The 18,549-nt window shown below is 38.0% G+C and overlaps 1 protein-coding gene across 2 annotated transcripts in view; it reads right to left on the bottom strand.

Moving 5' to 3' along the window:
- faf1 (Fas (TNFRSF6) associated factor 1) overlaps positions 1-18,549 on the bottom strand; it is a 71,818-nt gene extending 53,269 nt beyond the window's left edge. The window contains exons 1-4 of one of the 2 annotated variants that reach the window (XM_066643783.1): positions 18,181-18,549; positions 15,547-15,615; positions 9,893-9,939; positions 5,392-5,645 (exon numbers count right to left, since the gene is read on the bottom strand). In XM_066643783.1, coding sequence (XP_066499880.1) covers positions 5,392-5,645; positions 9,893-9,939; positions 15,547-15,615; positions 18,181-18,237 — 427 coding nt within the window. In that variant the 5' untranslated portion in view covers positions 18,238-18,549. The remainder of the gene's footprint in view (positions 1-5,391; positions 5,646-9,892; positions 9,940-15,546; positions 15,616-18,180) is intronic. The other variant, XM_066643782.1, reaches the window with a different exon arrangement.

Here is an 18,549-nt window from a genome sequence, read left to right as displayed (position 1 = left end):
GAAATAGTCAATTCTTTGAAATAGGTTCTACATTATCTCCAAAACCAAACCTCAGGGACATTTACACCTATAAATTACATTTTAAAGTATACTATTAAAATATACATTTTTAGTGCATTAGCACATTAAGTTGGGGATCTGGAGCACCCACCCACCAACCCACAAATTGTGAAATAAAACAATGCTGTCACACTTATGCAGTTTGCCCAAGTGAAACAAAATACAGCAGCCCTCAAGTCAAAGCTGCCTTGTTCAGAACGGTTTCAACACGTGTTTCTTTAAACGAGAATGAATCTCTTTAATCCCAATGCCAAAGAGCTCAGCAGTGAGTGGGGAGTGAAGAGCAGATTTTTACTCTTTTTTGCTCTGTTCTCTTTTTCTGTTCTGTTCTTGGCATATTTATCAGTAGACTTTGTTCTCTGCATTAATGGTGTTTGTTTTGCTCCATTTAACCTTGTTGTTGCACTCTCACATAAAGGTGGGTCCAGCCTTGTGAATAGAGAGACTAAGATGAGAAGGTGAGACAATTCTGAAATGTCTGCCATGGTGGATAGATGGCACAAAATCAGGACAACTCATTTTATTATATTTTATTTATTTTATAGTTTGTAAGTTGTTGAGAGTTCCAGGTCCCCAAATGAATGCGATAATGTAATGTAAAGTGATTCCCCCCATAATATAGTAACAAGTGCTAAAACTGGCCATTATGAATAGGGCTGATTAGACTGTGTAAGAACAGGGCAAGGTTTTATCCTTGTGGTTTTTTGATCAAAGCGTGTCACAAGTAACATGTGACATGTAATTAACATTTAATCCCAGGGAACTGTGCTAACCTGTTAAAAAAGGGATACAATATGTCCCTGTTATATTCAACAGGATTACAGGCATATGTTTATACAGACAATTTTGCATTTAAATATTAATTGCAGCTATGGGCACATTTGTTAATTCATTTTCTGTAACTGCTGCAGCCTACCTAGAATCACTGAGTGCACACTCCCCCAGTCACTCACACTAACACCTATGGACACTTCTGAATAGCTAATCCACTCACCATGCGTTTTTCAACTGCAATGAACCCAGATAAAGTGAAAACAGACACCTGGAAGAACACACCAAAACACCTCACATACAGTGACTGAGGTGTGGCTTGAACCCTCAATACCAGGGCCCTGGAACCGCGAGACAGTGACACTATTTGTTTTGCCACCGTGCTATGGTCATAACAGATTTGTGACCAATTCAAATTGTTATTATTTACATTTTTTGATTTTTCTTCCCTAAATCTATAAACATTTTTGTAAAATGCAGTAAAAAGTATCTGTGATTTGTTAACCTTTATGTAAGTGACAAGATTAAGGTAAATTTATACCCATTTATAATCTACCACAGTTTAAAAAGGCTGGGATGGGATATACAAAAAAGGTTGCCAGCAATCCATAGTCTCCTATGGCACACTATTAAGCAGAAGAAAAAAAGGATTGTCAATGATGAACACCAATTTCTGACTTGCTGAAGTTTTGTATTGAGTAACAATGGCAAAAATTCCACTTGCAAATCTAAACAACTAAAATGTCTTTTAAAAGGAAAGGTAAAGTAACAAAGGATAAACATTCCACTTTCCCAAATTTGAGGGTATTGCATGACGCAAACTTTAAAACCTTTATATATTTACAAAATACAATCTTCTTTGTCAGTAAAAGCATAGGTAAAATAATAACAAATTAAAGATTACTGAATTGAAGTCAAGACAGCAAGTAGAAATAAACTAATACAAGTGTTAAGGGCTCTTACAAAGCAGTAGAGGCAAGTAGGGGAAGAGGAAAGAGAGGGCACTGTGGTAACAGAAAAAGTTTAAGGGTAGGTTGGCGGTGCTGAGAAGAGCAGGGAACTTGAGGAAAAGGAGGAAAAAGAAGGAACATGCTAGGGCGGCGTTCTTTAGGAAGCATTTTAATTTTGTGAAGACCATATTTGGTAAGGAGAAATCTGGGAGTTTAAAAGTTGGAAAGAGGGAATTAGAGGAGCATTTCAATGACGTGTACACTGATAAGGATAAAGCAAATGAGCTAGAGTTGCTACAAGATATTGCACCACTAGGTGAAATAGAGTGGAAAATGGAGGTTGGCCCACCAAAATGGAATTAGGTTCAAGATTTGGTGTATTATGCAAAGGCAGGTTCTGCTCCAGGGCCTAATGGTGTGCTGTATCGGGTATACAATTATACACAAGGTCTTAAAATTTTTCATGGAGGTTGATAGTTAGGTTCATAGTTAGATAGGTTCATAGTTTTGAAGAAAGTGATCATTCCAAAAGAGTGGAGAAGAACAGGCAGTATTCTTATACCTAAAAAGAAAGATGCTGTAGGTATAGAACAGTTTCTGCCTATAAGTCTTTTTAAAGTGGTGAGTAAGATTTTGTTTAGTGTGATAGCACGGAGACTTATTTGAAAGCAAACAAATTAATTGATATGTCAGTACAAAAGGCAGGGGTTTCTGGCTTTAAAGGATGTTTGGAACATAGCTGCATTATCTGGCATCAGGTTCAGACAGCAAAGAAAGAGGGTAGAGAGCTACATGTCGTTTTCCTAGATTTAGTGAATGCATTTGGCTCAGTGCCACATAAACTTATCTGGCACCTGAAAAAATTCAAAGGCTTACCACATAAGGTTACTAGGCTTGTTAAAGCATATTTTGAGGACATTCAGTTTTGCTTTTGTAAAGGAGAGTTTGTTATGTCATGGCAGTGGTTAGAAATAGGTATAATGGCTGGATGTACAATTTCACCATTAGCATTTACGATGGCGATGGAGGTAGTAATCAGGGCTTTTAAGTGGGTCATAGGCAGGGAGTTAAATGATAATCTAAGGTTGGCTAGGCTGAAAGTTAAATCAAGCAATTCTAGAAGTTTTTTGATTGTCAAAGGAAAACTTGTACAGGATAATTTTTGGATGGAAGGAGAAATGATTCCTACAGTACTGGAGAGACTGAAAAGTTTAGGTAGATGCAGCGCTAAATGATACCAACCAAGTTGTGGGAAAAAAAGGCTGAATTAGTGAGAGCTATTAATAGCACTGACAGATCAGGGCAGTTGAAATTGTGGTGTCTGCAGTTAGGTTTACTGCTTCGTAGTAGATGGCCGTTGACAGTTTATGATGTTTCGATCACAGAAGTACAGAGGATGGAAAAGGGTTATGAACAAGGCTATAAGGAAGTGGCTAGAGGTGCCACAGTGTTTAAGTAATGTGGCATAGTATGGGAGAGTACTGGGTACTGGAGCTACCACTCAAGTTTAGTTGAAGAATTAAATGTTAAAAGGAGAGTCGTGAGATGATTGTGTCAGGATCAAAGGATGCAGTGGTTAAAGCAGCAGCGACAATCACAAAAGCAGGAAGGAAGAGTAACCCACGAGTGGCAGTGCAAGTAGCCAGGAGCTCATTAGCGCTAAGGAATGTGATTGGCCAAGTGCAATGTGGAAGAACGGGCCTTGGGTCAGGTGATTTGTGGAAAGCGTTTAGTAAGGCCAAATCACCAGAGAGAAGGCAAATGATAACTAGATTTATTTGTGATAAGGAAGAGGAGGCACGGTGTGCAACAGCAGTGCCACAGGCAAAACAAGGCCAGTGGCTTCGCTGGGAGAATCTAGAGAAGTGGAAGATGATTTGGCAAGAATTGAGGGCAATGGAGGCAAGTTGAATTAAGTTTTTGCTTGGAGCAACTTATGATGTCCTTCCAACTCCACAAAATCTTGGACAGTGGGTAGGTGAAGACCCTAGTTGCAGATTATGTACAGGGGTTGCCACAGTGAAGCATATTCTATCAGCTTGTAAGGTCACAGGGGAGGTATACATGGAGACATAAATCAGGTGCTAAGGGTTTTAGCAGGTTTGTTGGACAGCAAACCTTTACAGGTAAACACATTAACAAGTGGTTGAAGTAATAAAGTGATTAGGTTTGTGCGTGAGGGTGAATATATTTGAGAGTGTGCACAGGCTAAAAATATTGGTTGATGGGGCGAAGCACAAGATTGGAAATTGTTGGTGGACGTAGGTAAAAATAAAAAAATAAAAAAAATAAAATAAAAAAAAATGCAGGTCCCCAAGTACATTGCATTAACTACACTGAGGCCAGAAAAGGTGCTGTACTCTGAAAGTAAATGGATAGTTTATTTCATAGAGTTAACAGTTCCATCTGAGGATGCAGTAGACGAAGCATTCAAAAAAAAAAAAAGCTGAAGTACGCAGACTTGGCGGCTGAGGTCAGGGAACGTGGGTGGCAGGCACGTTAGACTGGTGGAGATAGGTGTTAGGGGATTTGTAGCCAATTCTGCCACATCTCTGCTAAGAGCAGCTGAGAAGGACTTATGAGAAATAGTTGAAATGTCTAGTCAGTGGTTGTGGATAAGGAGAACACAGACTAGTTGGGGAAATGCACTGTAGAGGTGCTGTTGTAATGGTTGGTGATGTAGCACATAAAGATCGCATGCAACTGGTGGCACTGAGCATGCATTGATGGTGCCAGTGGGGCTAGGTAGAGCCTTAGTCACCAGGGAGGCCAGTGTGGATTCACAGTTGTTGATACTTAAGGTAGGACTATTTTGGAGGTGTCGTGGGCTTAATTCAGTGAAACACTGATGAGAGGAGGTGCCTACCTAATGACCCCTGTGAAGAGCTAGTGATGCAGTGGGTGGTTTGGGTACTCATGTGATGGGCTCATTGAATAACCGTAGGTGTTAAGGGTAGCTGGTTGCTGATCGGATCATAAACGGACTCAGCAAACTTAGGGTGTAGCTGTAGGATTGGAACAATAGAAATTATGTGGCTGCCGGTAGGAAGAGAGTGGGCTGGGCCCTAGGTGAAGTTCTAATAGATTGGCATAGGATTTTTCACATTTTATCTTGTTTATGATTATAATAATCAATTTAATCCCAACTTTCCAGGAAATGGTATGTTGGCATCATCTTGCACCAGAAATAAAAATCAATGTCAATGTAATACAATGACAAAACATTTGCATTTCACGCTGACAAAAAACATTTTTTATAAACTACAATCACAGTTCAATATGTGGATTACAAGGTCATTACAATACATACATACATACATCTTCTTTTCCACTTTTCCATTTCAGGGTCACGGGTCATTACAATAAGGCATGAGTTAAACCAGTTTCCATTAGGAATGCACTATCAAAATCTGAATCAATCAGAATTTGTTTTTGAAATTGGAATTAGCCATTAAAATTCCATGGTTGGTCTGTACCTACTTTTGATATTTAAAATTTTTAGTTAGTTTTCATTAACAGTGTATTTAAGAAACATATTGGCCAAAGTGGACAACAGACTGCTTAAATGCATGATTTTATGTACACGTTTATGTCTTAATTGTGTACTCACCGACTGTGCTAGCCTCCTCCAGCACCACTTCTACTGACCGTGTGCGGTACTCTATGTGGAAGTTGAGCATTCGTGGTTGTCGCTCCACAATTTGCCGGGAGGGAATGATGGGGCAGAAGGCAGAGGAGGAGGAGGACGGAGGAGAGGATGATGCTGCTCTAGAGGAGGGGGCTGTGGGAGCTGTGGGCACTGTGGCTGCTGCTTGACTGTTCTCTCCAAACGGGCTGGTCTGAGAACCCTCGTTGGTGAAATTGCTGCAGTGTACACAAACAGTAATATCTCACAATACATATTCACGTGCACAGTTTTCAATAGAAATGTCATTAAGTACATGATGTTATTTTCCATCCATCCATTATCTGTAACCGCTTATCCAATTTAGGGTCGCGGGGGGTCCAGAGCCTACCTGGAATCATTGGGCGCAATGCGGGAATACACCCTGGAGGGGACGCCAGTCCTTCACAGGGCAACACAGACACACACACACATTCACACCTACGGACACTTTCGAGTCGCCAATCCACCTGCAACGTGTGTTTTTGGACTGTGGGAGGAAACCGGAGCACCCGGAGGAAACCCACGCGGACACGGGGAGAACACTGATGTTATTTTGAAAAAATAAAATAAATAAATAATTATATATATATATATATATATATAGGGAAATTCAGTTTTAAAGGAACTAAATAATTATGGCGTTATTTATTCACCAGCTGAAAATATGCACCAAAAAATATGCATCAAGTAAACCAAGTCCTCACTAGTATGCAGTGCCTGGCAGTATGTTTGGAGTAAAACTTACTTAAAATAGGCTTATGCTGTGCCCTGACACCTGCATTGCTACTCCTGCAGTTCTGCTTGCTCAGTTTTCAGGCCACCTCCCATTGAATATGTTTCATAAATATATCCTGTGCTACTACTCTGCAACACTGGACATTAGCATCTAGAGAGAGACAAGTTAGTACCAATATGGTGATTATCAATGCTATGATGGGTCTTATAGTTTCAGATCAGGCAAGTTAACGTAAAATCAGATTTTTCTGACTTACATTAAACAAACAACAGCTCCAAATTTGCCTACTAAAAGTTTATGGTTCATATTAGTGCAGATCCTTTAATGGAAATCTGTCAAATATCAATTGTGTAGAAACACAAGAGCAATGGCAAAAATATTTATGATAATGAACAATTTAGAGGTTAATAAATGTGAAAGCCATTACACAGCTCATAAAATAGTCCTTTACTTACAATACCTCCTCTAAACAAACAGCCTTAATACAGTATTTATTACAGATATTTTAGTAAATTTAATTAGCTTGCAATAAATCTAAAAGAGAAACTAACACCAAACAGTACCACGGTATCTTCATAGAGATTCCATTATTTAGTTTGTCAGCAGTGTGAAACATCTCTAACGGACAATCAGAAAAAAAACAAAAAACCCTGCTCCTCTCCCCCCACTTGCATGATCCAAAATGGCAGCAGCGCAGCAATCCAAACAGTATCTGAGTCAATGTAAACAACCTTTACTGCAGGGATAATATGCGCCGGGCCCAACAGACGCTCAATTGTCTGGCATAGAGGAAATCTCTCCCTTTCTCCTTTTTTAACTCCTTTCTTTTCATACTGCTATGGTAGGGACACAAAACAGCTTTTTTTCCAGTCTTCTTCTTGCTTTCTCAGTGGCTGATGGTCAAATTCCCCCGAGCCCCCATCCCCCTGTGGCAGTAAATAATGTCTTTTCTGTGGCAGCAGTTGGGACAAAAGCTCCTCTCTTCTCCTCCAAGGTCAGCACATATCGCACTGAGAGAGGGAGCAGGGTGCCAGGGCCTGCGCACAAAGCATGGATTTATTCCATCTTATTACAATACCAAAAGGTTAAAGACGTTAGGGTCCGGTGGCAAGCAGGATACAAAATATACACCCACTTTGTGGAAAAAATTTGATACATTAATTAAATTACTGCAGATATAGTAACTGTCTCGTTTTACTCTTGGTGAACAATGTTATTGGTTTATGTTTTTGTTTGTTTTTTTAATAGAATATAAGTAAATAAGTAAATTTAATGACATTAATGGTTACTATAACATGCACAAATGTAGTTTTAGCGTAATCCTAAATAACAGTTTACCAACACTTTCAGAACCAACATTCCTCAACTCAAATTAATGCAGGGGGCTTGTGCCATTTCCAGCTTCTATTAACCATCAAAAACAGTCTGAGAGTGAGAGTGAGTGAGTGAGAGAATACCACAGGAGGTTGGTCAAGTTCTCCCTCTAGTGCTTACACATCCCAGCTGTGAATTAGTTAGTCAATACTAAAAGAACCTTCGAAATTATTATTATATATAAGTGATCTACATAACCTACTGATCTCACTGCCTTTTAAGTTTGTAGATTGATTCAACAATTCCCTTAGAATCATAGCAGCAATTTTATATTCCTTTTCAGCTGGACATATTGACCTACAAGCCATCAAATATAGAGAAAAACACAAAAAAGGAATTAAACCTTGGGCAAAGTTTCAATTATTTTCAGTGTAGAACGAACACACAAAGGGCTGGTTGTTCACTCATGAATGCAGATTGAGGTCAGTTCATGTAAATTCCTTTTCATTCTTTCATATTCTAGGGCATGTCACTAAGTAAAATTTGACAGTGATGCAGGCATAATCTATTTTCCAACCTACATTTAATTACACATTATTCTGGCAATAAAGTAGCCAAATCCTAAAATGCTTTATCTCATGTCAATGCACATCTCCAACTGCTCCTAGTTCAACCCTTGGCTTAATCAAAGATTCTATTTAAACATTTTTTTCCCTTCTTGTTTTGCTCCCTTTTTAAAAAGAATTCAGAAACGGTTGTTCCATTGTGTGCACCTAGATGGCAGCCTCCACCCACCCAAGGCTTGGCAATGGGACGCGTAGGCCTCAGACCTATGTGGGCAGAGCCAGCTGGCCAAGGGTAGCTCAATGGGGGCACTTCAGCGAGCCGTGCCACCCTCTAGCCTGCAGCACTGTGCCAGCCTCCAGCAAAAGGAGATGGCTGGACGTCGTGCTGCCAGACTCCATTCATAATTATAGGTCTTAAAGAAAAACATGTTCCCGTGCCCAAAGCCTTTGCACTCACACTCTCTCACTCTCACACACATACACTAAATAAACCGTCAGACAGTGCGTGCAGTGCTTGAATATATCTGTTCTTAAGACTCAGAGGCATTCATGAGCACTGACCGTTGGAGAGAAGCGGACTGAGGACATAATGCCCTCACACAGGCTGCTTTTGTAGCCAACAGTTTCAATTCCTGTTATTTGTTTCTGCTGTTGTTCATTTCTCTCTCAAAATAAAACTGAGGAATCTGCATTCAAGTAAATAAGAAATGCAAAAAATTTGTTTAGGTATGAAATTGTTTATTGTGTTTTTAATTTTTGGATGTCAACCTTTTTGGTTACCCAGCAAGGATGGCCCTATGTAACACCTCCAAACGTGGAGAGGTGCACACAGATTTAAGATTATTTTCATGCAAATTAAGCTGAACAGTGTCAGTTGCATGATATTGCTTCAAAAATCTTGTGGTTCCACAACTATAGTAGTCGTCATTAATAAAAATAAAAATGAGAAGTAAGCTTGTGTGAAAACATTTTTAAATATGACTCTGAATTGAAGTATATGTTTTTATGTGCTTTATATTCAGGACATGGCAGCACATTACAATGTGGCATTCTCCATCCAGTCCTTGGTTGGCTACATAAGTTTAAAGTCCTATAAAAATCTCATTGCTTTGTTGGTTGTTCTCCTCCATTAACAAGGTTATCAACTAACCGCGACACAGAGCAAAAGTGGCCACAACAAACCTGGCTGCTATTTTTCCCACCAGGGCTGAGATCTTTAAAAAACAAAATTAATCAATACCAGGTTTACAAAAGGGAATGGGGCAACACATTCTGCATCTCATTCTTCACATGTGGGTTTTCACTCCAGCAATGCAACAGTGACTCCCCTCAAATTTATCTAACCTTTATTTTAAGTATGTTCTGCACTCTACTACATGTGATTTAATCCTTCAAGTACCCAACAAAGAAATTAATGAAGAGTGCTAACTGCAACTAGGGAACACCTGAAGAAAATACATTCACTGTTTAGAAAGTTGCATTGACTCCCTGAAACGCAAACATAAACCAACAACCACAGCTGGACTTTATTAAAGTTATTATAGAGAGAGAACGTGTGTATGAGCTGATTGTGTGTATAGCAGGAGAGAGAGAACCGAAAAATTTTAAACACACCATTTACTGCCATTACAAAGCAAATGCTTGTTGTGAGACGGCAATTTTCATTGCTGTGTTGGTTGTTTTATTTCTAGGCTGCTGAACATATTTATGTAAGGGTACAGCATCAATTTTAGTTAAATAACAAAGCAAATACAAGTGGTGACAGAGATCCTGAAAATCACAAACAGAATCACAGGACTTCAGGTTCAAATCATTAGTTTCTTTGTACCTTTGTAAGATGCCATTTTCTTGTGGAATCACACCATTGATGGCTGCCTGCAAAATACAAAACATATTTAAAAGATTAATTAAGTAATCTTAAGTAATTAAGTAAATGATTAATATTAAGTAATATATATTATAACACAACTTTATAAAGTGAATTAACATTTTTGAACATAAATCCACAATACTGACATGATATTCAATTGCACCACACTTTAAACCTCTATCTCTCTATAGACCCCCTAAAAGAAATTTATGTTTCCATTTAAGAACATGTTTTTAAATAAAATAGTATGAGGTATGTACATTTATTTTTTAAAAATGAAGGTTTCTACCAATCAGAGTCACTCCTCTATATACAACAGGAGTTATCAACGGCTACAAATAGTGAAACATTTCATAAAATTCTGTTTACACAAAAAAGAAAACATTCACCATCTTTATGTTATTTAAAAAGCAAGTGTAATTAGGTTTGTGATCTAATATGGGTTCAGATCTATCTGTCCTGATCCCAGGGTAGTCAAGCACTGTGATCAGATGTATGTGTGTGTGAGTGTGTACACACACACACTTTGGCAAAATTTTTAGAAAGGTTAAATATTAAAATGACATTTGTTGAATATCTGGATACAGAAGATGCATTTAAAAACTACTAATTTAAACTTCTCACTTGATTGGATATTGACACAATTACCTTGATCAGATCATGATAATCGGTTAATACCAAGTGAAAACAATGTCTAATAGCAGTGAGAACAACCAACTCTCATTGAAATATCACTGAAAAGTTATTGTGTGATGTGACCAACCAACATACTCAAAGTCACTGACTCCAAATAGACAGGCAGGAACTAATTACAGTTCATCATGGTACTGTGGGATTTTTCACATAGACATGCAGCACAATTATGCACAAAAAAAAAATCCCACATTACCAAAGCAATTGATTCTTTGCTCAAAAAATGAGGTAAAAGCAGAGGCTGTAACAGCCACAACTGAAAAACTGTACAATGCAGACAAGCTATAGAATCTGATGTTAAATTGACTATCTAAAACTACATATTAACAAATGTAAGGTTTCATAACAGATACTAATTCGTGTGAATTATGAGGGTAGAATCCATCTAGGGAGGTGCTTGAATATAGACACTGAATTCATGAGCAACAAAAATCAGATATTCTGTCAAGTGTCCATTCAGCACGTAGATAACATATGAGCGGAACGCAGTGTTGTAGGCGGCATGTTTCCTTCCCATTTTGAAATGGAATGCAGTGAATGACTTTGAGTATCTGCGTGCACGTGGGATTTTAGAGCCAGATCATTTTTAGAGCAGGCTGAATGAGTACATAAAGATCTGTGTGAAGCAGATATTGAGCTAATTACAGTGTACTACACATCAAGAATCATCATCCAGGACTGCTTCATTAATTATAAAACTCAATAAAATTCTTGATAATCCCATGTATAATTTTCTCCCCACTCCTAATTTCCAAACATTTGGTGCCTGCAGTGTCCTTCTTTGGTTTTACACTGGACCAACGAAGCTAATATGTGTTCAATGACGTAGTGACAGAAGCTTATACTCTATCAGTTAGTTTTAAAATTGTGCAAACAGCATGCATAAATAATCACACACTTGCCTAAAAGTTACTAAGCTGTAAAGTTACCCCAAATATTATGTCCAATGAAAAATATCTCTCCAAAATAGCAAATTCACAGGAGAAAGAAATTACTTCAAAACGTATTAAAAGTAATTTTGGAGCATTTGTATGGGTCCACTCATCATGAAAGATTCACAGAATGTGAATCAGAGCTGTTTGTGCTCAGAATTATAAACAAGAATTAAGAAGCTTAAAGAACAAAAGGGAAAACAGGAGATTTTGGAGAAACACAATCCCAATCTATACTGCCACCAAGAGACAGCACTGACATGATTTTCCTAAATTTAACGGAACTGTTCAATTGTATGGTATCTGTTCTGCTTTTTTGCTTTTCCATTAGGCAAATCTGGTCGCTGGAACCCGTATGTTTTTAGTCTCTGCTCTGCTTGTTAATCGCCACAAAATGTAGACCTCCAGACCTTTTATCTGTCTCATTATGTCAGCATGTAAACTTACAGCATGGTCCCTCCTAAGCTCTTTTAAAAAACTTGATCTTTGAGCCCAAAAACAACACATGGATACATGATGAGCAAATTGCACTTAACATTACCGCTACTATTTTCAAAGCCAATGGTTCCCGTTAGAAACGGGGATTTATGACATCACGGTGAGCTGTGCTAAAGGAAACTTGACCAGGGACCAGGGCTGAAAATTATGCTGAGCCAAGCCAAGGCAAATTGTGTGGGTATCGTGCAATGGAAAAGCATCGTAAGTGAATTCTGATATTTCTGACTCACATTAGCTATCAACAGGGCCACAAGTACACAAAGACGGTCACCAATTTATTTGAAAACTTTTGCAATATTTTCTTAGATAAACTAGAGTTAAATTAATTAATTTGTTCGTTAATTAAAATTCGTTAAACTTTGCAATATGTTCAGGGTTGTGGTGGGTCTGAAGCCTACCTGGAATCACTGTGTATGTAAGGCAGGAACAGACCATGGACAGGGCACCAGTCCATCACAGAGCATCACATACTCATGCAGTCCCTCACATCTATGGACAATTTTACAGTGCCAATCCACCTATGCCCTTTTTTTTATTTTTGGGGATTTTGGGAGAACACTGGTGAACTCACACAGAAACATGAAGGATACGCCAAACTTCTCACAGACAATGTCTTTTGAACCCACAACCTCAGAACCTGTAAAAATGTGACCGCAACACCTTTAGTGCCATGGTACCCTTAAACTTAAATGTAGTTTTGATTAATTGATTTAGTTTGGGTAAACTCAATTGGGGGTTCCATTGCAAAAATCAACTTCAGACGTTAGAACATGCCTTACAGTGACTATTTGGAATACGGGGAAACTAAATAAAATACAGTTTAACAAAATATATATTGTTTAAATATATAATGTTTAAAAGGAAAATATTTTACTCTGTTTGATTATGTTTTTGCTGTTTGTTTACAAAAGGCTGTTATAACCTGGCACATATTGACCACAGCCTAGTTTATACTGCCACAGTGTAATAAATGCAAAGTTGAGCTCCAGGAATTCTAGAGCTTTTGAGAATGGATCACAGACTAAGTGATGTTTAATGAAACTGTAGACATGCATAACAATGTAGGCAGTCCATTCTCGCAGATGCACTCACCATACAGGAGCACACTGTAGTTCTACAATTGCTGATCGTAGTCCATCTGTTGCGCTTCATATTTAGTTTGCCAATTTAACCCTGATGTTTAATGGTCAGGAACCCCACTCAACCACCACAGATTTCAGCAGCAACAAATGAACTACGGTCTCTGACTATACATCTACAAAGTGGATAATGTAGGTGTGTCTGAGCGGGTAGTGAATAGGCAGAGTAGGACTGCTGTACCAGATCCACTTGTACCAGCACAGCACACAGTAACTCACCAACACCAAACAACTTGCGACAAACAACTCATACAGAGCAACAGATAGAATACAGTCCTTAATTGTTTAACTACAAAGTTCTCCTCTATGGATCGTGGAGTTGAGAGAATGAACATTAAATATAGAAACAAGCAGGTGTTCATAATATTATGGCTGATCTATGTATATACATGTGTAGGAGGGTGTTTTCCTTCCCTCCCTGTACAAGTTCTAAACACAGTGCCTCTTTTGTACATTTTATTAACCTTCCAGTTCCACATAACAGCAAGTCATCACATTTACAGGTGCATTTAACCACCGCAGGGGCATGGCCTGCTTGCTTTGAACAGCTGCCACCATACTTGCAGCTAAATATAGAAAAAACATCCCCACTTTTTCACGGTAAAGAGCTGTTTTGTGGGGGGAAACCACCATTTCTCGACTGTCTTTTAAACTGTCACTTTAGATCTGCACTTTTACGACATATTCTTTAAATTCTATAAACATCAGCAGAGTAAAACCCCTTGTAGTAGTTGCATTTTCATTCAAACTCAGGCACAACACAATACAGAAATTTTACTAGAAATGTGCCAGTGGCTATGTATATGCCAAATGCATTAGCACATACTAAGAGAGTTATTTTTCCCTAACTACAAAGATGTAATAAATGCATTTTTACAGAGCTATTATTCCATAGCAAATAACATATATATGGAATTTATTTATATATATTGGCATATATTTATTAACATTTATAACATTTATCATCACTGCTCATTGAAAAAAAAAGTGAGTAAAGTGAGTAAAGAACTGTTTGTATCCAATATTTAGACAACAGCTCAGAACACAGGAATAATACATTAGTGAAAAGAAAACAGATTTCTCAATTACTAGCATAAATACTATATATTTTCCTACATTCAGATTTGTTTTGCTGTGTTTTGTTGTATTCACATTTACTTCAGAGGCAGAGAAAAAACATCTGTATTTTTATCCTGGATGACAAAATATCACCTTTTCACAACAGTATATGCAGAATGTCTCTAGATGTAAAATACAAAAGGTGAAGATTTGCTGTGATCTAGCCAATAATTTAAAGCAATACATTTCACCTTGCCAGTGAAAAAAGCATATATACATATGTTTAATGCAATCATTATTGAATTTATCCTTCCAGGTGTATTAAGCTGTCCAAGATCGGAACTGGTCAAAATAAGAATGACATGCAGAGTAGAAATCAAAACTTCTGCAGCCTGTCTTAGTGACCGTGCTCATTGTTAGCTTCCCGATGTCACCTGTCAGCACATTTCTTTTGTGGGAGTAAGAGTACTGTGTGCAAACTCAAGATGCTTTCTTTGCTTCTTAGTTTTGATGAATTTTCTGCAATATTTAATCATTTATTCATTGTCTGAAACCGCTTATCTAGTTTAGCGTCATGGTGGGTCTTGAGCCTACCTAATATCATTGGCGCAAGGTGGGAACACACCCTGGATGGGGAAGAGTCTGTCATATATATATAAATTAATTTTGAATATTGGGAGCTGTTTACCACAGTGTGTATTGGGTAAAGTTTAAATAAATCTGGAATGACGTTTACTTCATGTTTTATAATATTAAAAAGGGACATATTGCAAAGTAAAAACTTATTTTTTTCTATATAGAAAATTAATAACACAGAAATCCTTAAGAAAGATTTTTGTTTAATCAATGTAATTATGACATGGCATATATTCCTATAATGCTATAACTGAAAATGAATATTAAATATATAATTTCACTTTCATGTGCTTTATTCTTATAATGTTTAATATTTCGTTTTAAACGTGATGAATATGCCTATACTGTCATTGTACAATATACAAACTCCACCCTTAACCCACTGGTGTCAGTGACAACACACACACACAAATCTTGTGCACATGTAACACAATTAAATGTGGCTATGCTTTCAGGTGACTGTTCTAGATTCTTCTGTGTTATAACTCACAATAGGCCCATAACTAAACAACGTGGCTTTTTATAGGCTCCACTAGTGGTCACGAAAACAAAGCAGATGATGTATCCCATGTTGAAACTATTACTTTATTAGAATCAGACAAATTTCATTCCATCTGCTACTGTTTATATCACTGTAACTGTGCGCAAAACTTACCACCAAGTCCCAGTTGTTCAGTTCTAGAAGTGTGATTGCCTCTGCAATGTTGTCAATTCCTGTGCATGCCTGGAACAAATGAGAATAGCTGAATTGACAAAAATAAAGCAGGGCTCATCCTAGTATTTTCAAACTCCACTCATATTACTAATTCTATCATTTAAGATGACCTGTTTGAAAACAAACTAGCAAAATTCATCAAAAAGCCTGGTAGATAGAGATAGACTACCATGAGATATTTTTAATGCCAATAAATGATACTGGACAGACATATCCCATACTTAACACTAGAAATTAGATACACCTGGACCTGCATTATGGAAAAATAAAATGTTTTATTGGTTTACAATTTTGAATTTTTTTTAAAAAGGGGACATACTATACAAATCACATTTTAGTTAATTAATAAATTAATTTTGGAACGTGACACTCCTACCAACCCACAAAATGTGAAAAAAAAAATCAACCCAGTCAGATTTTTTGTGGGCTGCCTGTGTGTAAAATCATGACATAAATTGAGTCATTCTGATTTTGTGCTGTGTTATGTACAGGACAGTCACTGTCTCGTTTCCTCGTTTCTTCCATCACACTGCTAGACCCACATTTACTCGAGTGCCCAAAGACAAGGTTAAACAGAGCAAAATAATACACAATGAGTGTGGAGAAATGTGTAGTGAATAAATATGGAGAAAACAAAAATGAGAAGGAAGAAAGAAAAATAAAAATAAAATTGTTTCTCCTTACTGCCTGGCACTTCGGTGGTTTAAACAGGGTGGTTTAAACAGGGTAAGAAAACTGCTGTGTTGATTATCTTTGTGATATTTTGAACAAAGCATGTCACAGACATTTCATTAAGAAGTGCATTCACTTGTGGAAAAAGGAATAAATGTAAATGTATCCCCTTTAATTTAAGCAGAGTAAAAAAAAATGCAACTGTTCTATATATTTTCAAGTTTACGTTCACTCAGATGATTCTGTCATCACATATCAACTGACAGTAAGCTAGAAGTAAACTAATGTTTTTCTTCAGGCTACTGCCTGATAAGCAAGTAAATGATCATTAGTGTATCGTTCTATATATTTTGAATATTTAGTATGTTATTAAACCCTGACAAACAGGGATGCATGTTTAATCCAGGAGTGCATTCCACAAAGCGTAATTTCTAGATTTAGCAAGGTGAGTTAAGCCCAAAATTAAACTTGTACAGACATTCCCATTCAGCAAACTATCATCAACTTTGAACTTATCTGGATAAAAGAGAAATCCTGCTCTGTTCAAAGCCCCCGATGTCAAAAGGAGGAAAACAATGTTTTGAGTTAAATGATAGAGGTTTGCACCTCTATCGGTCACGTGATTGTCTCGCATTATAAAAGATATTTCCTAACATCATAAACACTTCGTGATTAATAAAGAGACTTGTTGAGGGTTCGACATCTTTCAATAACGGTTATACAAAGGGACCCATAGAGCAAACAATGTGAATCGTTACAACAAAGCCAATAAAAAGCTCTGGAATTGTAAACAACCGGGCAAGACCAGTCTAGAACAGAATGGCAATGCTAACTAAAACGTCCAGTCATAGCCTAAACAGCACCGTGTATGTAGCTTGCTAAACAACAAATGCTGTGATCTGTCATTAAATAACTAACTAGACATTTTGATTATTGTACGTGTAAAAACAAACTGTTAGTGTGGTAGTGTCTTCTGTGAAAATTTCGTAAAGGCCGGAGTGAACTGCACTGGGAAATTAGAATAGCTGTCTTGCAGTGTAGCTGGTCCGCCGGCTGCTGTCAAAGTGCAACAATAAAGCTAGTTAACTGACAAGCTAATTCAGCAATAACCCTTGAAAACGCAAAAGGCAAAGGCAAATTGCACTACACAATAGCTGTAGTTCCTTCTGTCTCACTGTTTTACTAGTATTAACATTGTGAACAACAAACCTAAGTATGGGAAAGACAATTTGAGACATTAGCTTACTGACTTGCTAACCCAGAAACTGCGGCTGCGTCTCAAACCGTACAATGCGCACAGTCTCAGCTAGGAAAATGAATGCTGACTTCTGTTGAAAAAAACACTGCTCTAATTGTTCATTATGATATGACTGGGTCACATTCAGTGTCGTGGAATCCAATTGTTGTTTTTCATTGAGCAAATTATTCCGAGCAACAAAACATTTAATTTATAATTAGTATTTCATTCAGACTGTTTAGCTTTAGCCCCTTCACATCCAAGTAGTGCACTATGTAGGGATTGAGGATGTGTTTGGGATACGTAACCAGTGTCAGTGACTTAGCAAGCTAGCTGTGAGCTAACGTTAACTAGCCTCTCTCCTGATTAGCGCTCAAAGGAAACATTAACGTTCACTGACTTTCTGAAAGAGTAGAAAATGCGCATGAATCTTAAGTTGGCTTACTGTTGGCCTGGTTCACACTGGGATTTCCATTCCACCTTAAACGGTGCGTCAACGGCATTACGGCACATACAATCATAGTGGAACTGGTGCACTGTTTAAGGTGGAACGGGAAATTCTAATAAGCTGGATAACAAGAAGCCTACTTTAGCCCAGGGTTATTATGGGAGTTCTCGCCCAAATGTAACAACTAAACCATGTCAGATTGCAAAGTGAAACACACCTGAAAGTCGGCCAAAATCATTTCTCTGTCCATGTTGCTCCCGGTGTCGGAGGCCATGGCTGTGGAGGTTGTTACTCTGTGTGTTTGCTGGGGTGCTGCTCCAGCTGCTCTGACTCGGATTCACTCCCTTTCTTTCTTTCCCCTCTCTCTCTCTCTCTCTCACTCTCTCTCTCTCTGTGTCTATCACTCACACTCTCACTGCGGGAACCGCTCTAAACCCCTGCTCGAGTCCGGGACTAGTCCTGAGGCCACCGATTAATTCAGGAGCCCTGTCCTCGGCCTGGAGCGGCTTATTGAGAGTAGATTTTCAGTCACCGTCACTTTTTTCTCTCTGAGCAATGTTAACATCGCACGGCAGTCGAGATGAAC

This window comes from Hoplias malabaricus, chromosome 14, assembly GCF_029633855.1.
Source record: "Hoplias malabaricus isolate fHopMal1 chromosome 14, fHopMal1.hap1, whole genome shotgun sequence".
In the NCBI taxonomy this organism is placed as follows: Eukaryota; Metazoa; Chordata; class Actinopteri; order Characiformes; family Erythrinidae; genus Hoplias; species Hoplias malabaricus.
The sequence above is the reverse complement of the archived record's forward strand: the minus strand, read 5'-3'. Positions and strand labels throughout refer to the sequence as shown.